The 24,317-nt window shown below is 43.0% G+C and overlaps 1 protein-coding gene across 4 annotated transcripts in view; it reads right to left on the bottom strand.

The window, feature by feature from the left end:
- Positions 1 to 22,978, bottom strand: part of LOC135251024 (dedicator of cytokinesis protein 9-like) — a 105,712-nt gene extending 82,734 nt beyond the window's left edge. Inside the window, exon 1 of one of the 4 annotated variants that reach the window (XM_064327974.1) lies at positions 22,884 to 22,978. In XM_064327974.1, the coding sequence (XP_064184044.1) occupies positions 22,884 to 22,919 (36 nt within the window). In that variant the 5' untranslated portion in view covers positions 22,920 to 22,978. Of the gene's footprint in view, positions 1 to 21,544; positions 22,018 to 22,140; positions 22,402 to 22,883 lie in introns of those variants that run through there. The other 3 variants (XM_064327969.1, XM_064327977.1, XM_064327970.1) reach the window with 3 other exon arrangements.
- Positions 22,979 to 24,317: the final 1,339 nt, after the last annotated feature.

The raw sequence follows: 24,317 nt of genomic DNA, 5'->3' as shown, positions 1-24,317 counted from the left end.
CAGGGTACATTTCCAGACTTTTCTTTAGGCTGCTACGCCACTCCTCATATTCCCAAAGACACAAATGAAACTGCAGAGGGTGGTTTAGATGCTTGTCCCGTGTCAGTTCTGAGATCCATCCATTGAGCCTATTAAACTTTCTTTAAATGACAATGTAAGCACCAGCTGTAGTCACAGCTAACTAGTTAAATGGTTAAAAGATTTCAGTTCAGTGAAGGCAGTAATTAATTTAATAAATCAATTCAGCCATGTCGAAGAGAATTGAACTTCTGGACCTAGTTTATCCTCCACAAGCTGAAGTGGGCTCCCTTTGCCTAATGCAAAAAGCACTGAAGGCCTTATCAACAACACCCTCTAGTGGAAAAGGCCTACAGCTGATATTGGTTGCAGACATTTGCTCTGAAACAGGCCAGTTCCTATGCACCTTCCTAAATTCTGTACCTAATGGCATGACGGTAAAAACAGAACTTGGGTTTCTCTGAATTTAAAGCAAAGGCACCCAAGCTGCTTGCAGGAACCATTCAAATGGCATCCTGTGATCAAATCCAGATTGGGAGAAACATCACTCACACAGTGCGCTTATACAGGGGTGAGACAAGACACAAGTGCTGTTAGATATACTGCAGTGAAATCAAGCAAAGAGTGTCAGGACAGGATGTTCAGTGGCAAAGACACCATACGGGTGTAGATATCTTCAGGCCCCTCTCGTGGCTATTCCCAGCATGCCCCGCTGCACCACACAGAGCTCAGCGGTGAGGCAGGCGTTCACAGATATGCTCTTCTGCCCAGCAGCCTGCCCACAGACCCAACATAACTGCTATAGGTTTGAAAAGTGCTGGCCTCTACACCATGCAGCATATCTCTACAAACAAACCTCTATCTGCTGTATCTATCTATCTTAGCATGCAGCTTTAGGCCTTATTGCTGAGGAGCACAGGCCTATGGGCCCCTCCATAATTTGCTGAGAGTGAGCCATCACTCTTTGCTGGACATGTATCCCGATTGTAGCTGCACTCTGTAATTAAAATATCACTGTGTAAGCAGCGGCATTCACATCACCTCCACCACCTCACTGACAAGTTCTAACTTGAGGATCTCATTACTACACAGAAATGTTACAGGTTTTCCCCCCTATTGAATGACAGTGATTAATTTCACTTTACAAGTACATGTATTTGGTACTTGTTGACGTAAATTACAGCTCACTGCAATTGGCAGCACACACTAATTTGAAACTAATGCTGCAATACAGCAAGAGAGCAGGACACCAAACACTAAAATATGCTTACCAAAATGTCAATGCAAAAAAAACAACAAAATAAATGAAAGAACAGCAACAAACTTAAGCTCCATATTAAATAAACACAACCTTGCCAGCTAGTATTTATGATACAACAACTGTCAAAAATTTCTAATGAAAATGTCCTTATATGTGAACCAAAGGCATTTTTTATCTTAGGCATTTTTTCAGTTCTTAGACTGAAATGTCTTACTTAACAAACCATTTTGTGAGATCAATGATAGATTGATAAAGCATAAGGTAGATTGTGGGCTGGTATAAATAACCAATATTTTACTGGCCAGATCAGCTAATGCCAACACCTGTTATACAGTGTATGGGATATTTCTGTGCAGTTTATTTATTTATTTTTTTACTATGTCACTTCTCTTATCAGTTCGAGGACTCGAATGTGAAAACAGAATGAACGTATGAAGGTGTGAAAGCCAGTGAGGAAAGGAGACAAAAGGAAAGGAGCAGCGCAGAAGCAGGAGGAGTGGGGGGGAGGAAGCCGCAGAGAATAGCAGGAACTCATAGAGGCCCAGCTGAGGCTTCTGGGAGGATACAGCAGGCTGCAGCCATGGCAGAGGCAAACAGAGACACAGAGAATGTGTGTGCGTGTGTGTGTGTGTGTATGCATGTGTGTGTGTGTGTGAGTGTGTGAGTCTGAGTATGTGTACAGTATATGTCGGTGTGTGTGTGCGTGTGAGAGTGTGTGTGAGTGTGAGAGTGTGTATGAGTGTGAGTGTGTGTATGAGTGTTGGTGTATGTGTGTGTGTGTGTGTGTGTGTGTGTGGTGGGGGGGACGGGGGGGGGGCGGTACTGAGAGGATTATTTAAGACTTCATCTGTGAAACTGACCGTGTCGGTGGACTCCCGTTGCGCAGTGAAGGGGGCGCTGTCTGAAAGGTCACCCCCCAGGAACACGCCTCGCACCAGGGAGCCCTGAGAGCCCTGATAGGGTCGGCCTGCTGCGCTCATAAATTACTCCATTACCCATAAATCAGCAGAGCGGTGAGGTACAGAGCAGGGAAATGTGTTTAATCTGCGATCGCTCTCAAAGACAGGGGTCTGTGACCCCGGTTCTGCACAGGCACAGTCACTGCTGCTTTTACCCTAAAATCAGCAACCAAATCAGAGCCAAGAAACCAGCTGAGGTGAGCTAAAGGTATAATCAACTGCTTTAATTGACCAATTAAGTGCTGTGTTAACATAGTGAACCCTGCGGCTCTCCAGGGCCAGGGTTGCAGGCCTAGACCCCGGTTCTAAAAGATGAGGACACCTCAGCTGGGGACTTAACCAAAACTACTGCAGTACCAGTAGTCTTAAATATGATATCCATAATACATTTCCCTGTATATTTGAGTATGCAAGGGACAAATAATAGACAAATAAAAATAAAAGGGTACATCCTCAGTGAGCTTTTTAAAATTATTTAATAGAGGGTCATCAAAGAGGTACGGTATGAAGTGACATAGTCAGAGTGTCTGGACAGCGGGGGTGTGGGTGGGGGTTGAGGGGGTGGTGGCAGTGGTAATGGAAGCAGAAAAGCTCTGAATAATCTTTGGAGGATTGCCCTCCTGTGATCTCTATAAATCCTCTTGAGTTCAGTTAATGGTGAGCTACCAACAAATAGAGGAGACTGTAGAGAGGTGAACAGGCACACTGACCTTCCTAGTTAGCTAGTCCCTCCATCGAGGCTCGGGTAAATAACAGTAGGCCTTCTACTCCATCTACAGTGGAACAGAATGCATAGGTCTGTGCTGTTTTGTGTAAACCAATAGCGTTTGAAAGAAAAAAATCAATATCATTAAGACTCCCAAAAGTAAGTCTGTCTCTCTTGACTGTAGGTGAAAATGAACGCTGCATCCACAGAGGTCTGGCTGTAGCTCGCCTGCGCAGGTTCTTACGCAGCTCAGCAAACAGCCATGCGTAGCACAGCTCGGCCGCCTGGGCTAATAGCTCACAGCAACAAAGCTGGGGGGGGGGGGGAGCACAGGAGAGGGGCTCGCTGACGTAACCTCGGACACAACGCCCTTCCTGACTGAGGAAGCGCGCGTCATCGGATATGTCGCAGTTCTTGGAGGGCCCGTGGTGTCACACTGCGGGTCGAGCGTTACGGGGGTCGGGTTTCTCTGCACGCGTGCGGTACAGGCCTCAGCGGAGAGCAAACGAGGCGGGCGGACTCTGAGCTGGCCATGCGACTGATTGGGCCGGGAAGAAGAACCGTTCTTCTAGAATCACGGCACACAGTTAAACAGACATGCGCTCATATGTGTTTAGAAATGCATGAGAGAATCGGGGCGACATAGCTCAGGAGGTAAGACCGATTGTCTGGCAGTCGGAGGGTTGCCGGTTCAAACCCCACCCTGGGCGTGTCGAAGTGTCCTTGAGCAAGACACCTAACCCCTAATCCCTAACTGCTCTGGCGAATGAGAGGCATCAATTGTAAAGCGCTTTGGATAAAAGCGCTATATAAATGCAGTCCATTTACCATTTACCATGAGAGTCAAATCTGAAACAGTCCTGGAAAAGTGTCAGAATGTCCTGTTACAAAGTGTGTCAGAAACTGGCTACCTTTGAATGTAAATGTTCCGACTGAATTGAACTGGTGAACTGTTTTTATAATTTATTTTAATTTTTTTTGTTAATTTTCACATATTCATTTTATCACTTGGAACCTTCAGCTTTCGCCTGTTTTATCTTTTGTCATCAGGGCTTTTGTGATTTCCCTGTATAAATAAAGGTTTAGCAAAATGAGCGGTTTAGCCTTAATTTTGGAGTGACCCTGCGCTCGGCTGCTTTCAGGGCCTGTGGAAAGCGGCAGAGGAAAAATAATTACACAAGTGCTTCTGGCACAGGATGGGCAGTCCTCAAATAATATTTGAGAAGCTCAGTGACAATATTAGAGTATTAATATCGTGATCGGACACTCTCATCCTGGACAACTAAAAGCTTACAATAACGCATATCACTTATTACAGAGATTATACAGAGTTTAAGGTCAAAAACAAAAAAAACAGAGCGTCTCCTTTAACGGTCAGTAGGGACGTTAAAAGGAGATTAGAACTGAGCCTTTTATCCAAGCAGCTCACAGCGATAGCCGCAGAGCAGTGGAGTAATGCTCCGGACCCACTTCAGAAGCTCCTGATTGGACAGGGGGCTGGTGAGGTAAGCAGGAATGTGTCGGAGGTTCACCTCAGTGACTCCGAGCATGAGCAGGGCTGACTGAGACCAGGTCCTGTGGTTCACCATCTCTCCGCCTGTTCATAAACACAGCCAGCTTATTCGCCCAATCTCTCCAGCTTCCTCATGTTAACTCTCCGTAAAACAAACTGAGATCGGGGAGGTCACCACACTGTAGCAGTGCAGCAAACATAGAACCCACTATAAAGCTGCCTCGGTCAGCTACGAACAGCGTCCAAGGGAAAAAACTTAGCTGTTGACATTAGCCATATTTCATTCTGCCTTCTCCCAGCTGAATTGATTTAAAGAACTTCCGTACAATTCTACTGTGTTGGCTTTTGGTGCATTCTGGTGACCACTATTTTAAGCAGCAAATCTAAAAATACAACAGTGGGCATTCATAAGATAAATACATGAAAAACAAAGGCTTCAAAGAAATTTAATTCAAAATGTGACAAGTGTGCCATTCAGTGGTCTTGAGAAATCATTGAACATCAAGAGCCTTTTTCCAGCCAGTCAGATGTGTGGCTCAGTGCATAGGGCAGCTGACTCCCGGGCCAAACACCACCAATAACACCTTCTGGGCTGTGATCCCATCGCCATCTGTTACCCTCTCTGCTTTCTACCTGTATACATAAAGTCATAAATATAACAGGAGGGTGGATTGTCTGCTCTACTTAGTTTTTAAAAAACAACTACCAGTTCCCCTAGGCCTGGGTGTGATCCTGGCATTCCCCCCTCAACCTATAAGCAGGTTCCCCAGTTTGTGGGAAAACAATTCAGCAGCAGGCATACTTTGTTTTAATGTTTTAATTAAAAAACCACATGAAAAGGACCAAGCCTTACCCCGGCCCTCCTCAAACCAGATATTAACTGAAAAGTTTATATCCCATACCCAAGCGCCAGGTTCTTGCTCTACTGCCTGCCCCCCCCAAATCTAAACAGAGTGCACTGGCTCTAGGACCGCCTCCCCGTGGGCGGGGCCTCTCCTCTCCTCCACAGGCCCACAGTCTGGGTCAGGAATGTGGAGTATGCAGCGGCTCACAGAAAGGACATTACAGCTGATCCCCGCTGGCTCCTGCAAGCCCCGTACAGGCAGTGACCACAGCGACGCGTCGCCTTCACTTGTATCTGCTTACTTAACTTTATGGGCCCTATTTTCACAGTGGGAAATTAAGGCGGGACCCAAGTGAACTGAGCTAACTTTTGTGACTCATGACTGTGCACCTGCAGCTCAGCTAAAAGGTGGGTGGGTTAAAAGCCCAAGCATATTTCCACACTAAATTAGCATAGTGCCAACTGTTTTTAGTGATGTACAACCTATTGGGCCGCCCAACCCAACCTTTACTACAGATGACAGAACTACCCAACTGGGAAAAATATTCTGTTTGAAAAGGATGTCTCCAAGAGAACCCATTATCTTCTTCAAATGGGAATATTCTGCTCACAACTTTTTTAAGAAAATAAAATAATGCAGGTATTAAAATAATTATATATATATATAATAGAAATAATAGAATAGATAATAAAATAATAGAAATACAGTGAGAATGTGCACTCCCACAGTACAGCCAATAGATGCCTGTGTGCACATGGATGCTTAGTGCTCCATTCCTAAGCCACCTAGGGTTGTTCTCACGAGGAAATGAAACCCAGGTAACACTCACAACACAAGCAGGTCACAGATTCATGCGAAACTACTCAAAGATGCGGCCCACTCTCTCCACTACACCCTATTATGCACAGAGTCTCGAGTAAATGGCATGTTTGGCAATTCCACAGGAATCAATAATGTATGATAGCATTTCACTCTATTTGCTCTATCATCTAGCAGTCCACTTCCAAAAAAGCTGACACAGGCACTTAATGCACTATTATCTGCTGTAAGTCCAGCTCTAATGGTCTTGCAAATCGCCCGATACTAGCTAAGCGGACAGTGCCCCAGCGAAGGCAGGCAAACAGGCTGCAACAGGACATGGAGGAGGCTATGGTGCAAGAGCGGCAGGCCAACTCCTCCTGCACCAGAGAGGACACATGTACTGTAACTGCTCCACTGCCATGGTTACCCTGCTACAGATCTCACATGGCCATAAAGATGGGGGCACTATATATAAAATGGGCTGTAATTCCAACGCAGATCACCTGATATGGATGTAAATACCCTCAAATTAAAGCTGATAGTGTACACTTCAATCTCACATTCATAGTTTTATTTCACATCCAATATGCAGGAGCACATAGACAAAACAACAAAAATTGTGTCCCTGTCCCAATACTTTTGCATTTAACTGTATATTATCTGAATGAGCCAACAGCTGAAACATGGAACGGTATGAGCATAAATCTGCGAATCTGTGTAGAATCTGGGCACATTTGATCCTTGTAAACAAAAAAAACAATGCTACAATCACTGATATTGGCTGAAATTCAACAAAGCCAAACAAACCAACAAAGAATAGTACAGGTTTAAACACACTATCATAATGGCGTACAGTATATTGCATTGATTCTGTCCGGTTTCTAGAGGAACAGGGGGGCAGGAAAAGAATGTAGGACATTTCCTGAAGGATAATAAAAGGCAATAAATCCCAGATCGCACCAGACTGAGGGCTGGGCTCCCACAGGTGAAAAGTATGTGGTATTGCATGTAGCCCAGCAGGTATGCCAGCAATGACCAGGTTATAAAACTCAACATATTGAATCTGGCGGAAACAGTGCAGAAGGAATTCTTGCGTGAAAAAGCATTCCTGTAACTGTAACTGAATTAGACTGCCTTGACATTTGTGTTCATAATCTACATGGACTTTCCAGTGCAACTAGTCATTGTTCAACCCCAGTTGATATTTTTTGTCAAGTTTGTCTGAGCATTTTATACTCTGCTTATTTTGTAGGAAACCTTTTCCTTTGAGATAAAAAATAGACTTATGGTGTTGAAAGATTTCCCCAAGCCCGTGGCAGCACAATCAGCTATTCAAAAGGTGTTAGACATCTGCAGGGGAAGATATGGTTTTTGCAAGCTCAACCCCAGCTCAGATTGGAGGAGTTGCTATTTTAAAGTGAAAGGCTGCAAGAGGGAAAACATCACACATGTGCAGAACACAGAAGAACAACGCGGGATACCTGGCAGGGCTTCAAAACAGACGGAAGTGCCACAGAGAGGAACAAAATGCAACTGATGATTCTAGAACGATCTGTCTACTTTTCACTCATTTCATTAAAGTGGACATTTGAAAGATTCTAACAGCTATCAAAATTACAGTCCTTTTCTTGGTTTGGACAAGTATTTGGTGAAGGTTAAAGGTGTCTTTTCTGCATGTTAATTTCTACACTCTGAAAGCATGATAGACCCTTACTGAAATAATATGCACATTTTAATTAATTTTCTTCTGTTCATTTCTTTCAGGCAACTTTTCTGTTTTCCCCATTCTGCCACAGGCCTGTTCCCAGCCATGGCTGTCTGACTGGAGCTTGTTGGCTGGCAGTGCTGCTTTTGTAATTCGTAATCTGACGGATTTAAAGTGTGTGTGTGTGTGTGTGTGTGTGTGTGTGGGGTGGGGGGCGTGGGGGGCAGAGGAGGCCCACGTAAGGGACCCCCGCTCACAGCTCCAAAGCTCACAGCGGCTAGCGCACTGGCAGCCTCTCGCAGACCCATAGGTCACCACTGACCCCAGGCGCAAACCAGTGTGAGGCTTCCTAGTATTTCCCTGATTCACTTCCTGTTTAATGAATGGTGGGGGGGCATATGAAGGCCAGGCCTTTGCGGAGACATTAATGATCCAGCCCCCAGCTGCTCAGGGCTGGCTAAAGACAAACAGTTCATCCTGAGGTGGTCCACTCATACCAAAACTACTGCATTTATTTAAAATAAACTTTCCTGCAGAAAATCAAGAGGGAATACTAAAAGCAAAAAGACATAATGCTGTAAGCCTCAAGCTTTAATATGCACCACGAGTCTGAATCAATCACATTAATTTGTTTGTTAGGGACAAGCACAATTAAACCTTCATACAATGCAGAGGCAGTACCGAATTAATCAAGTGTGTGTTTATCGCCTGCGTTAATTCCCAGAGCCAGTCCCTTGGATGTAGAATTGTAGATTCCTTCAGCCAATGAGGGAAGGCTGGTATTCGCTGAAGTGCATTGGATTACAGTGCACAGCAGCCAGTGGCGTGCAGGGCAGGGAGGCAGAGGCCCCAGGCTCATGAATCATTCGGACGCGAAGCACAGATTTCCAGCGAAACGTGTATCCAGAGAGCTCTTTACAAAATAAGGAAGAATGAAAAGTGACACACACACGTCTTTAATCCCTGGCTGAGGACAACTCAAGACTCAATTACTTTCATATTTTGGTACAATATGTCATGTCTTTCCAGGAACAGTTAACTTTATAACAACTAGAGTGTTTCTGTCTCTTTAAATGACAGTGCACAATTGTGTTGTGTGAATAATATTTTCAGTTAAATTCTGCTTTTTGAATTCAAAAAGATGCCTCTAGAAGGGTGCACAAATTTCCTGTAGAGCATTGCCTCCTAGAAACTCTAGTCTTGTCACATGGGAACGGCAAGGTGGGAGGGGGGGGGGGGGGTGTCTCACTGAGAGAGTGTGAGAGATTAAAGTAAGGTTAGCCTCCCTTCTTCAAACGCCAGTCACAGACACCAGTGGGCAGAGGGTCAAACTACTATAATCATCCTGTTACACACCAAACATGCTTCCAGTAATCCTCCATATGTACGAGACAGCACAAGAGCTAAACATGCCGCTTGCGTGGGGCTGAGCATTCTGCTCTGTGAGAAAGCAAACCTCCCTGATACAAGCCCCTACCAGCCTCAAATCTAGACCACATACTGCAAGTTCCGGCATGAGCGTGCTCAAAATGAGGTCTGTGCCTCCAGGCAGACATAAATAAATTAATTCAGTACAGACCATTTATCTTTCAGTTCCTTGTATTAATGTTGATAACAACCCGAGAGATGCAAGTCAAAGATAAAAGATAAAAATCACACAGTGATACATGGTGAGAAAATGCTGGATTTAAATACTCCACAAAGAACTGCTGGGTCAGGATTCATTCAGCAGAATTCTGGAATTTGCTGCCGATTCCTGGTTCTAATATTTTGAATTTTAACAACATTGAATCAAAAAGTCTTTAATCTGTAAAGGGCTATATTTGCCACGGACTAAATAGAATCTTAAATATCTCAGCAATATCCAGAACAATTCTCAAAAGAATGTTTTCATTTTCCTGTTTCATAAGTGCAGCACCCTGCTGAATAAAATCCTTGGACAAAAAAACATTAGCAAAATAAAAGATTCTCTATCTTACTGTGATATTGCACTACAATATTTGGTTACCAAACATCACTGTTTTGTGCCCCTCAAGAAGCCATTTTGTAAAGAGCTTAAGTGATGTGGAAAATTCAACAGGATTCAAAACATTACTCAGTGCTTGTAAACACCAAAACAGACAATCCACCATGGCCCTTTCCAGAGCTTGTGTTGCAGTAACTCTGCTTCTGTTCTCCAAACAAGCAACCTCATCATGGATAGAGTTAGTGATTAACCCATCACCAGTCCCGTTTCAGGAAGTGCACACGCTTGCCTGAGTTCCAGGGCCTATTGCCTGGTTCCGGTGATTGGAGACAGGAAGCCATGGGCACTTCCTGTTTGGACAGCGTTATAGAGGATGTAGAGCAGGGAAGCCCAGTGATTAATACATTCTTGTTCCTATGTGCATGCCGGTCACTAAGAACTGGATCCATTTTGCAGCTGTGGTCTGTGAACATGGTAATACAATACCTACCCTACTCCTCACGAAAGTTAAAAAATACAACAGATACGTCCACAAAGAACACTATTTCAGCATTACAAAAAAAGCTCCAATTTACTGTAAAAGCCTACACAGTATCTTTCGATAAGAAACTAAAACTATTTATTTTCTTTTTTGTGATTTATTCAACTCTGAATTAATCTAAATAAGATCTATACTTTATCTAGACCTGTTTATCAGAGAAACATGATAAAAAAATTATGGCCCCAACATCAAAGTGTCTATCAATGACTTTGTAACCCATCCCTCCACTTGTTCTGTGACAAATATTTGGACGGCAAAATGTAATGGAGAATGCCTGTTGCTATTGATACAACCCACCCTTTACACCTCAAGGTGTAAGCCATTTAAGTCTACTGAAAGAGAAAGATCTACCAACTGTATGTGCTTATGATGTATGTGTAAAAAGCAAAACCAAAAGCCAAAACAGCTTCCCCAATCAAAAATGGGGAATACAGTAGAAGCACCCCAGCTTTAGGAAACTGTCTTTTGGCCCATGCCAGCCCAGTCTTCAGACCCTCACACTGAGCCTGGACTTTTCCCAATATCTTCATTTTGAGCAGCCTGTTTAGTTTCAAAAAAAGGCCAAAACATAAACACAAAAACATGCAGCAGTGGGCTCTTAACATGGGGGCATATAAAACATACAAAAGAAGAGGAAACTGGTCACCTCTCAGAGAAAGGTTAGGAACCCTGTGAACCTATTATGACATCGGACTGCTCAGATTTTTCCAATTTATCAAGAGAAATATGCATGCATATGTACACAAAGAGATTGGTCACATTATCATGAAAGATGGTCTTCCCTTCCTAAAGCTTACCAGCTGCCGCATACTGTGGGCTTGTGACAGCTGCTTATCCAATAGGGTGTATTTCCGTTTGCCCCTCTTCCCCCGACGACAGCCCCCCTGGGGAATTTGCAGTTGTTCCCCTGTGTGTTCTGGGGTGATGCCGGGGTGTGGTCTTATTAAGGCAAGGACAGTAGCTCCACAGGGGGCTTCCTGCCGGCAGTCCTAACCAGCTGCCCCAGCCACCGCCCCACTGTCCCCTGGGGGTTCACGACGGTACTCCATGGCTCTCCTCAATCACAGAGACCATTGGCTCATAGCACAGAGCAAGTCCAACAGCCTGGCCATTTCAATGGAGATCCTGGTGAATGGAAGTGCATGATGGATCATCACTGCGTGTGACCCCACATTTGGGGCACATCCTCAGATGTAGAAAAAAAAAACAGCTAAGTTTTAACATGACTGCAAGACAAAAAACTGGGTAATTTAAAAAGGGACTCTTAACTTGTGCAATCTTTCAGAAACACGTGGGCCAGCCCTCTCTACACAGCTGTCTCCTTTCTTTGAACATCGTTTCCGCGATCATTTCCCTCTTAACGCGCAAAATGACGTGCCAACCAATAATCAGTCCGCGGCGCCGAAACGGCCGGCGTAGTCACCGGGCGATCAATGGGCCATTGTGCCGGAGAGCCAGCGGCGCACGCACATCTCACACCGACCTGCCGGCCTGGAGCGGGGGGGGGGGGGGGGTCGGTCCCGCAGCAATGGTGCCAGGTCACAGGCTATTACATAACGCCTGCGCGCAACACACAGCACAATACCGCACTCAGCAGGGATCTGTAAGGGGTCAAACCATCATGGATCAATTCGGTGCTGCAGACTTCACCGCCTCATTAACCGTACAGTGCTGCCTATTGACTAGCTGGTAGCGCTGCCTCTCTAGAATGTGTCCACTTGCATGTGTTCACTTCCTCACAATGTCTTACACTATAATTAGCTAGCTGTGTTGATTATATATACATGCAAATATACGTTATCTATCCATCACTTCATACCTAGTTTTTTTAACCTCCAGTGGTCTGGCTGCCACAGCTGTGACCAAAGAAGCAGAAAGAACAACGACGCACTTGAGATACAGTGAACTGACAGACCTGATTCAAGTTTTACACACGTGCAGTATGAGGACGACAGAGGCCTGTGAGGAGGATTTCTCCCAAGATGGCCTCCGACCCTGCGGACAGCAGGAGCAGAAAGGACGGGTAATAAAAGGGTGAACGCAGGGAAGTGTGCCCACCTGGCTCAGCAGCGTAGCACACGGGTGTTATTTACCAGCTGACTCATGGGTGTGCTTCATTCCTCATATTTCAAAAAAAATGCTTCACAGCTTCCTTTCTGCACCGGGCTCCGTAAAGCAGGCACCAGGGGATATACCAGTGTCAATCTGCGGTGATAAAAATGTTTCCGATTCACTGCACTCATAACTGAGAGAAAAGGACAAAATCTCCCTTTTACACTGCTGACCAGGATGAGAGACATTTAGAGATGGACATGGATTTCTTGGTGATCTACTGTGAAATGCCTCAGTGTCATAAAATTCCTCAAACAAATTTGCTGACTCACTGAAAGGATGAAGCGTTGCCCTGATGGTGGACACATAGCGTGAGCAAACAACCTCACATCTACACCTCCACATCGGCCCTGCGCAAATTTCAAAATGAAGACACTGTCCAAGGAGGAGGCGACGGGAAGCGTACTCCTTGTACGAGGCTGTAATTATGAACCGTGCTTTGACAAATAACAGAGAAGGCAATTGGACAGCATGGATGATGGTCATAGGTCTGGCCATCAGAAAGGTCACAGAGGGTTTGTGCTGCGTTTTAGAGCAGGGGACTCTGCCTGTTGGTGTCCAATCGCAGCACAAAGGAGAGAGCAGGCCTTTTAAAAAGGCAAGACTCCTTTCAGCACATTCATATCAATTTTTAATGGTGCCAGAGGATCAATCAGCCAGTCGTCACCGCTCCCCCATGGCTGACATCTACACCACTTCCAGGCCCTCCAAACGACTGCTGCTAACGCAAACAGAGAATATTCTGGAAACCAGTACTCTACTTGAGGGAGTGGGTTTTACACTAATGAAAAGATGAGCTAGAGGCTAAAAAAAACCCCAATTCCAAAGCAATCCCTGTGATTTTAGAGGACCTGACAAAAAATAATGAAAGGTCTTTAATAAATTAATGTTTGAAATAGCAGCAGGTAGCTACACTGGGTGGGGCTTACAACAACGAGCAATAATAAGTGCGTCACGCACATCTAGACATAATGACTAATAATTGTAGAAAATTGGGTTGGAAAATAATGTGGAAAATTGCGTGGAAGTTCTGTTTTGCAACATTTGGTGAGACTAGGTGTGCCCAGGAACACCATGGCAAGCAATTAGTAAAAATTGATAATTAATTCCTGATGAATGTACCGCAGGCAAGATGACTGAACTAATGGAAAAAATTGCCGTAATACTGGCTGTGGCAGGATGTGGCCAAGAACCAACTTCCAGGGCAAGTGTGTGCAAGTATGGAAATTAGAATATCCTATTAAGTATGCCAGATCAGAGAGGAATGAGTGAAGGCTGAAACTGGAAACTTGTGAAAAAATGTCTCTGTGACCTTATCAGAGGTGAGTTATGACATGCTGGACAGTTCATGCTAGTTAAATGAATTAGTAAAGGCTATTAAAGGCTCTTGGGATGTAAAACAAAATTTAATGGCCATAATGACTGGCGCTATTTATCGACCGTGATCAGTGAGTATGTGGGATTTGAGTGAAACCAGGCAATGCTATAAAAAGATAGACAGAAAATAAATTTTAAAAACCTGGTCACACATTGACAGGGAGAACAGGAGCAAAACCACAGGCGTTCAGCCACCCTGAGTAATACAGTGTGTCCTCACTGATTAATCTGAGCGGCCGTTATGAAGTCAAACACAGGCATTTGCGTGCGCGTGCACCAGCAGAGATGTAGCGAGAGGCGGCAGGCTCTGTGCGGCAGGGTGCACACACAGTACATGACTGCGAGCGTGCGGCCAGTAGCCTGGTGCCAGGACAGCTCTCCACAGCCCACTAATCTCCAGACCGCACCGCTGACACCCGTCACCCACAGCAGCAGGCAAACGGCAGAAGCCGTGGCCCAGATGACACTCAACACACAGCTGAGCACACACTGAGCGTTCAGACCCGCACCAGGAGCTACAAGGAGTGGGAGTTAACTGGGTACATTCCTGAGTCCCTCCAGACACCCAACAACGTCACCACTGTATACTGGCTACATACCACCCATATCCTGCGAATGCTATTTTTTTTTTTTTTTTTTTGCAACGCAGCCTCATTCTTTTCCCTCATTATTAAAATAGGCCAAAAAATTGGTCATACCAACTTACCATTGAATCAAAGCAGCAAAAAAGCATTTACTTAAATGAGTGGCATGCAAGGATATTCACTAAAAAAGTACACATTTAGAAACTTGTAACTTTAAAAAAAATGTTCTTAGGAGAAAAACAGGAAAGCACTTTGTTGGATGTCCCATGCACACAAAGCCATTTTAGTAACGCTTGGCGACAAAGCATGTTCGCCCCGTACATGTTCTCACAGTCATCTTATTGCATTTTAAGAAGAGTCGAGTCGTAAAAACTGTAGCCTGGTACGTAGCAGTCTCGCTCATAAGCAGAACTACACAGTCGACTGGCCACTGGTCACTTACTGTCTGTTAAAGAATTAAATTCATATTCTTGACCACCAGGTGAAACACAATCTACACTACACTTCCAAAAGTATGTGGACACCTTAACATTACACCCATATCTGCTTCATGAACATCTCCTTCCAAAACCATGGGCATTAATATGGAGTTAGACACCCCCCCTTTGCAGCTGTAACAGCCCCACTCATCTGGGAACGCATTCCAGAAGATTTTGGAACATGGTTGCAGGGATTCACTGCCATTCACCCACAAGAGCATTAGTGAGGTTGGTCACTGATGTTGGGCGTAAGGCCTGGCTCGCAGTCGAAATTCCAATCCATCCCAAAGAGGTAGAGGTCAGGGCTCTGAGCAGGCCAGTCAAGTTCTTCCACACCAAACTCAGCAAACCATTTCTTTATAGACCTTGCTTTGTGCACAGGGGCATTGTCATGCTGAAACAGGAAAGGGCCTTCCCCAAACTGCTGCCACAAAGTTGGAAGTGCACAATTCTCTAGAACGTCATTGTATGCTGTAGCACTAAGATTTCCCTGCAATGGAAACATAGGGGCCCAGCCCAAACCATGAAGAACATCCTCAGACTATTATTCTTCTTCCACCAAACTTTAGGCCTACATTCCACACTTATTAGAAGGGGTGTCCACATACTTCTGGAAATGTAATGTATCTCCTTCTACACAGCATCTGCACTGACCAACCACTCCAAAGGGAGGCACCTAAAGCAGGTACTGCAGAAAACAGCCAGTGCTGACAGCAGCGGAGGATGCAGTGCACCACCAATCAGAACAGACCTCTTTCCATTCCAGTGACCCTGCAGCACAACTGGCCTGAATGACTTCTAATTTCCCTCTGGGGGCAGCTGGATCCTCTTATAAAATGAATGTCATGTACCTTATAACTAGCGTTTTATCGTCATGGGGAATGTGGTATATATAGACTGCTTGTCCTATTGGGGGGTGGGTTTTTGGGTTCACTTGACCCCGTAACACCACGCTCTGCCTCTGTCCTTATAAGGAGGACTGGATTTTTGATGGTAAGAACACAGGGACAGTAAGTTAATGACTGTGGAAGGAAACAGCCCAAGACGCGGGACTGTGGAGAGATGATATTCCGCAGGTCTGTTTGGTAAGGAAGATATACAGGACAGGAAATGTCCTGCTGCTTTGCCTGCCAAAACAATTACGGCCCGCCCCATTTCGCCATCACCCATTCCTTTAAATGACCCCCCATGGAGGATTTGGGACCTAGTCCACATTTATACTTTACCAGTATCACATCCCTTGGATTCAGTTGCAATAACTTAAAACTGTTTCATTTACATGTCCGTTCAACACAAGTCTTCTGTGCTTTATTTAATAGGCTAAGTACAGGACTCTGTGAAGCACTTAGTGAAGTAGGCTAGAGTCTGATACTGTATCTTAGAAGGCAAGTGCCAAATGGATAATCATTCTGATAAAGTTTGTTGTTGGCCCTCATGGAACAACCAAGTAGGTGATTTTCCTCAGGTTTGGAATGAGAGTAGCTCAGAACATAAACATTATGGGAATTATGGCTATTCACTACCAGATTAGCCACACTACAACAATAGTGCAGAATGAAAAGTTCTGTATGTTGGAAATCAAAACAAAAATATCTTATTGGTGGAACAAAATGTGTTGACTTCGAAAACCATTTGGGAAGTCTAGTTGAACAAAGTCTTATAAGGATGCAGGTATTGGGCTGTGGTAGTAAAAAGGTTTGAAGGATGATGTCATGCTGGGGTACGCAGCTAAAAGTATGAAGTATAAATCAAAGGTGGTTAATATTGATGTCATACAATTCCATTTTTCAGACATTTGAGTATTGTACACAGTTTGAGGCCCAACACTACGAGAAAAATATGTAGACTCCTGAAAAAGTACACAGAAGGGTTAAATTGGTTTCTGGTAACAACATTGGTTCCTGGACTGAAATGAAAAAGATACAAGGAAAGAATTCAGACACTTCATTGCTTCAGGCTTAGCAAAAGGAGACTAAGGGGGATTTGATTGAGGTTTTTGAATGTATAAAAGGGATTAACAAAATGAACTACAGTTTTTTTAGGTTGTGTTCTGTCAGCAGAACAATTGTCAATTTTTAGACCAGTTTGCCAGATTCGGTACTGCAGATGCACAGACTCTCAGGTTATTCAAGTCCAGGCTTGATGCACTGCTGGATGCTCTTGTTTGTAGGTAAATGGCAAGCCTAGACTGGCTCAATAGTCTGTTCCCATCATTATGTATTCTTATGTTTTAAGTTCTAACCCATGCTCTTAATGGAACTTTCCGAAACATTCATTATCCACAAAATGTCTTCTGTTTTGTATGTTAAATATATTTACTGCACATGCTATATCCACAGGACAGCATGTGATTAATCAATTATTTTACCACTGAAACGAGACCATTTTCTAAACACCGCAGAATATGACCGGTTAGCTGGCTGGCTGAGCGTGATAGCAAGAGTGTTGTACAGACCTAAACAATGTGACAATAACATTCAACACATTTCTATTCATGAGGTGAACTGCTGAAACCCCTGCTTTCAGATATGTCAACACATCGCAGCTAAATCTATCATGCCAATTATGAGTTGGCCAAAGACAGAAGTTAAAATTCCAAATACTATTTTCTCATCGCACAGAGCAACCTACAGAGATTCGCATGCACTGGTGCTGTTCCTCATGTACGGCGCCCTTCGAGCACATGTGCAGGAATAGCAGCAAGAGCAGAGATTTAGCCGCTGGCTGTGTAATAGCCATTAGCTGCAATGTTACATGAGTTATTGATTGCAATTACACAACAAGCCCTGAATGCCCTCCACCGCTTAACTTCGCATCATCCCCAGCTAGCCTTCTGTGATAAACATTTATCACAGGGAAATTTCTCAAAACCACAACTTGTTAAAATTAAAACAATCAGAAAAGCATACCCTTCATTCTTTTCTTCAAACTGCAAACAGAAAAGAACTACCAACGTGACGTTTTCTGGAATCACCCTATAAGTATGGCACTGGCCTTTCCAAATCTAATAACAGAAAAAAGAATGCAAACACCTCCTTTCTGGTGTGAAGGTGGGCAGGAAGAAAGATTCAAAGCTGATGACAGCCATTATAGGGCTAATGACATTCACAGAGGCCAGCCTCTGGACATGGAGGAACAGAGGAACATCACAGCTGTGGACACTGCACACTTGCACAGCCTTGTGCTCCAACAATGGACAAAGGAGCAGTGTCCAGCGCAAGCTCATAGATGCCCCAACCCTGCCTGACAGCAAAAATCTCCATTCGGCCTACAAGGGAACAGAAGCACCACCAAGAGATAAAACAGTTTGAGCACGGCTTCTGAAATGGCAGAGCTTTCAATGAATAGCAAAATATGAGAGAACCTGGTCAATGTTCTTCAGTGCCATAATGGCAGAAGAAACAAAAATTTTGGATCAAGATTAATAATTGCCACCCACAATGCCAGGGGTGGGCCTAGTCTTGGCTATGTTTTCCCTCTCCTTTTGAAAGTTATTGGCTGAAAAAGTTCAACAGATAGTTAATCAAATAACTTTTTCCACTTTGCCTTTTCATTCTTTACATTCAAAGGCACTTAATTTTGATGGACCTTTTAGACCCCCTGTGGTGATTTAGATGAAAAATTTTCCAACATAGCAAGTATTCCATCCTATTTTTTCTTTAATTCTCAGTCAGAACTAGTGATGTGTGAGTTGAATAATTTTATACTTGAACATTCAATTACTCATAAGACAGAATATTCATATTCTACTTCACCATTCAATGCAATATAGTTATTCATTTTAATTAAGTATGGATTCTGTAAAGGCAGGTCAGAGTTTCATACAGCAAAATGAATAATATCAAGGCATAGCCTCTTAAGTCTACTTCATGATTATTTATGAGACATTTATTTTCCCGGCAGATAATTATGTTTCATTGTGAAATTAATGATGTGGCTCAGCAGTACACATTACGCTCATAATACTGTGGAACTCACGCCTGACATTCCTGTTAAATACAACAGCTAGTGATAACTGAGCATAATGGACAATCTTTTGACATTACATTGCGGATCATTTTGCAAGGAAGTGTGCTACGAAAAGCAAATGAGACTGCGGGAGGTAATAAATACCATTGTAAAATTTGTGCGTTTTTCTGAATGCATGCTGACAGGATGACCCAGTGGTGTAATTAGGGTCACTTCAGCTAAAACAATATCTTCTAACCCCTGTGGCGATCAGTCATGTCTTCACGTCTTGTGTGAGCCTGTTACGCTCCTCCTATTCTCTTCTCTCTTCTTTCCTAGAATCGTCAGCCACTGTCCCCACATGGCAGAGTCAATTAATAATAAAGGTGTGGTGGCGTGTGTGTCTGGGGTCTCAGCTCGGGATTCCGTTTCCCTGACAGAGGACCTTGATGGTGTCCAGTTCAGTTACCTAGCAACTTCTCCAGGAAAGTAAGAACAATCAGTCATGACCAACAACCCCCCTCCCATACACACACACACACACACACACACACACACACACACAAAGGGTAACTCTTTTTACTTCAAGCTTTTAAAAAATTGATATTCTAATATTTTATTCAGGCCTAGTGCACAAAGGTTGAGCATAGGTTTGTTCCTATTCATAACGCAAAGACGCTGAATGCTTTGACATACTCAAATTCCATTGCTGTATGCCGTGTCAGTATAATGCTCAGGCTGGTTATTTGTTACAGCATTCAGGTACTTAACAAAAAAAGACGATCTAAGCATCTGAAGTTATGAACTTTGTCAGCCCTGCAGAAACTTTTAATTAAAGCAGGGCAACATGATTTATACTTTCTCAGCAAAAACTGACACTTCAATTAACACCGTTACTGATTAACATAAAATACCTCAGTCCAAAAAAGAAATAATAAATGATCTACCATTGAACAACATGACTTACACTAGTCACCACTACAGCACTAATACAATCAGAATACCTTGACATTCTACATGACACACTCTGTGTCACTTCCAAAGGCATAAAGCATTTGTGAGATTTATGAAACATTGTTTAGAGTTCACAGGGTTTGTGTTCATGATGAGTCAAGCTGGTATGGCAATGCAGCACCTTTTTGAGTCAGCTGTATTTTCAAAGGGTGTGCATTTAAATATAACAGTATTAATTACACTCATTTAGACTAATTCTCTTCCAATAAACTTTCCATAAACATTGTGCTTCAGAGAAAATCTTGTATTTCCTGTCCCAGAATGCATTTACTTTTCTGTTTTGCTGAGTGCAAGGCTAATTATAATGCAAATCCCCCTGTCAAACATGAGCATATCTGAAAATAAAAAAATGGATGTTAAGCTTCAATCTCTTCTCTATCGATCTCTGTCAGACCTCCACAGTGTTAGCCAGGGTGACCTTCAACATACAAGTGTTCCTCTGGTAATGATAGCTTTCTTCAGATCCATCGATTCCCTGGTTTCCATAAACACCCAGATGACCTGACAGGCAGGTAAAGAATTACAGCACCTGCCCCACTTGCCCTTGCATTTCCATCCACAGTGTTTAAAAAAAAGTTTTTTTAATGAAACAAATTCAAATACAACAGAGGTGACACGTACAAAAAATATAAATATACCCTGTCCACAGTGTTCTAAATGGTACTTGTGATGTCAGCAAACTACGCTGTCAACTGACTATAAAACCCAACGACACATTCTAGTCAAATCAACACCTTTCTAGAATAAAACATATCTCTGAAATAATGTGTGCGCCTTCACTGAGGACATGCTTTGAGTAATTCATATTCAGGACCACAGATTCAAGCGCTGGGTGCTGCAGAGGTCTGCTTCGTGCCAGCAGTGGGGAAGTCGGCCCTTCATGTTTCCCCATTCACCAAGCATAAAATAGTTTACAGGCACTGTCACATTATTGTGGTTTGTGATGAAGCACAATTCACGACTAGTACAGCAGCATTTTGATGAAATGTGTCCGGTTACACAGCCAGACTGTGCAAAATTACTAGAACAGAGTAATTCTCCTGGCAATTAAGTTGCTGAGAACTCTTGTGCATAAGAATAGAGAATTGTATTGCACAATTCTTCCCAGCCTGACGAAATCTTTTGCAGTGACTTCAAAAAACCCACATGGAACTTGTAAGCAAGTTAACTAGGTGCAATTATGGCAGTGGATTATTTGGGATTTAGCCATAATTGAATAACTCATTCACAATACACGATGAATGTGCACGTTCGATGTCCGAGGTAGAAATCCAATCAATAGGTAATAAATTTAATAAACAAGCACTGGTCACCCTGTGAATTTGGGGTTGCGTCACTTTTATCACAAAATAAACATTTTTCAGCAAAGACCTGACAGGGGCTGAGAAGCGCCAGTTACCACGATAGGCCTGATCTCACGTTATAGCACTGGGGTTTCCCCTTCAAGTATATGTTACAACCTTTTTCATACTGGAGAAAAATGAATAGTCACGCCGAAAAATTGCTTGGGAAGCATACAAACTGTGATATAGATCTAACTTGCGCTTTATATACACTTTAAAAAACGATTCTTCGCAACTAACTGTTTCATCCATATCCTTCCAGCATAGACTAGACTATGCACAAGTGACTCCGATACGCAATGCCAGGGCGAAGATTGTTGAAATTCAACAAGAATAGATGTAGATAGATATGAAATTCGATAGTTTACTTACAACAAGCACGGACGTCCGGACAACCTCTGAGACGCTTTGCCTCAGCTCCGCCGCCGTTCCAGGCTTGCTTAAACCCCGCGTGAACCTCCTAGTTTCTTGGGGGTTCGTAACAGACATCGCACAGAAAAACCTTTCATCTACTTATAAAATGAAACATTTAATCCCGAAGAAAGACAAGAAGTTCCGAGGAAAACATCAGCCGGTTTCTTTCCTCCGTCACCAGCTAATAGACCGCACATTGGGTCTGACGTTGTATCATCCTGGCGACGTTGTTCTATTTTCAATATTTCATAACTTGCTGTTTGGTTACAAACGAACGTTTTGCTTTGTTTGTATATTTTCCCCAACTGCTTTACTGTTTTCATAACAGACTTTTCCCTGCGCTGTCACTGTCTCATTATCGCTCTCTCCCGGGTGTCCATGCTGCGCCAGCCTCCGCCTGCCTCGCTGAAAGTGTAAAGCATCTGCTCACCCCTCCCTCCCTCCCTCCCTCCCTCTTCTCCCAAACAACCTAGAAACTCCCCGTTCGGCTTTTCCCCTCTGCATCAGATTGAAAACAATACAGAAATTAGTCTATTGGATATACCATGACTCACCAAAACATAGAGGGAAATGGCGTCATTTGTTATCCTTACTGCCAATCTTACTAGAAACGAAAGGGAAGCACTGTGAATCCGAAATGGTAGCACATAAAGAAGAACACAAAAGTAAACAGCCATGTAACCGCGTCCTTTAGGAGGCTTCATTAGACAAATCGTCCTTGTTTAGGACCTTTAAAAAAATGTAGCGTATATGCCTAGCCTTAGTTCACGATTGGAGAGTAAAATGTGCTGTAGGCTACTATTTGAGAAAGATATGGAAACATTGAAATTGTGGATGAAAATTCTTCTCTAACTGAAATGTAACGTACAATATGCCTATATGCCCATTCCCCTTCAGGCACAAGAATGGGCCTATAGTTTTCCCAGAAATTGTGTTTAGGGCTACGAATAAGCTAAAAATAAAATTTATAATAATCATAATGTACATGTGCACATGTAAGAAAGGAACCTACAAATAGGCTAAACAACCAGGGTGCAATCAGATATTATAATTGATTAACTATGAATGTCAAACCGAGTGTTGTAGCCTAAGCATGTGTAGACCTATTATGGCAACATCTAGTGTTCATTGTCGAGAACGAATCCTGTACCATATTTAGGTAATTAGGAGACCTCCTAGACAAAGGCCTAAAACCGCAGCTGATCAGAGATTTTTCCCTCTAAGAAAAATGAAAACCGATCAGGTGTGCTGAATGACTCTCTTCGGGGAGCCAGACGTGTATTACTTTTATCCCTACCTTTCCTGTCTGCAACGTTTTATTTGTGGCCGCCATGGGTCGCAGTGCGATAGAACTTTTGGCTGTTAGGATTTACTCGGATCATTAATGTGGGCACGTGCGTATAAAACGCCAGCTGTCCAAATCTAAAGTTAATCTTAAATTTTAGTTACTCTTGATCACGAAATACACTTAACCTAAAATGACCCCTTGTTGGAGATTACATAAGATTATAGGTTACATGCTCTTTTCGAGAGGTATGAGTGGAATTCTATATCATGTGACCGATCAGATTTAATGCACCAGAGGTTTGTAACCTGTGAGCAGCTATAGTGGCAGTGGCAATCAGTTGCAAGGTAATTTCTGAGCGGTATAGCATGGGAAGAAAGAACGGTATCTTCCCAGACTTTTGAGGGTTGATGTTCATCTGTAACCCAACAAGTTATAAAAGCATTTTGCCCTTGTCTTTTAAGATTCCATAAATATTGCAGAGGTGGATTAAGGCACTACTGTATGTAAGACTGTTGTATTCACATCACAGAAATCAAAACAGTTTAAAAAAAAGGAATGGCAATACTTCTTTGGAAAAAAATATTGTCTCAGATAAAAGCAAACATATTGTCATTGTCACAGGCAAATTGTTTATTTTATTTATTTTTATTTTATTTTTTACAATAAATTGTGTTATGTAGAATGTTCATACAGTTACCATAATATCATCTCAGATCATGCCCCGTTGATTTTGGAAATGTTTTCGCTGTGATATCGTTTGTTATTATGAGGATTGGCTCACATTTATATTTCAGATTACAGACATAATATCACAAGCTGTAGCCTGCTATCTGGGAGGTGTTGAAGGCTTATTCTATGCGTCAAATATCTTTTACACTACGTATACAGTATGAATAAGCATTCAAGAAAGTGGCAACCAGAGTTGATGGATCAGATTTTCCACTTAGAAAAACAAAACACCAGCTTTCCCTCCTTAGATCTTTATAAAGATGGCACAAAGCTAAAGACATAATTTAGGTTCCTAACTGCACATCATAAGCCAATTAAAGCCAATTAATCAGGGTGAGGTGCTCGTTCTATGAGCACGGCAAGGAGACTGGCAAACTGCTACCTCATTCCAAAGATAAAGCTGATCACCGGGCTTCATACAAAGTCAGTCCAGGGTCAGTCACATCAGACCAGGGTTACATTAATCAATAATTGAAACAAAGTATTCTAAATTCAGAATTATTTGAGAAGCATGAATCAATGGAATATTACTCAGGCAGCTTTTGAAGAGTCTGTTAGTGTTGAACAAATAGGACAGTCTGGGAAATCACCAGGCCCAGGCTAGTTTCTGTCTGGTTTAATTGACTTTTTTTGTTTTGTTGTAAAAACCTATTTTCAGTGTTTTCTGAATCCGTCCAGATGGAACCACTTCATTGCATGTTTTATGAAGCCTTC

This window comes from Anguilla rostrata, chromosome 3 (genome assembly GCF_018555375.3).
Source record: "Anguilla rostrata isolate EN2019 chromosome 3, ASM1855537v3, whole genome shotgun sequence".
Classification (NCBI taxonomy): domain Eukaryota; kingdom Metazoa; phylum Chordata; class Actinopteri; order Anguilliformes; family Anguillidae; genus Anguilla; species Anguilla rostrata.
This window is presented reverse-complemented; position numbering and strand designations above follow the sequence as displayed.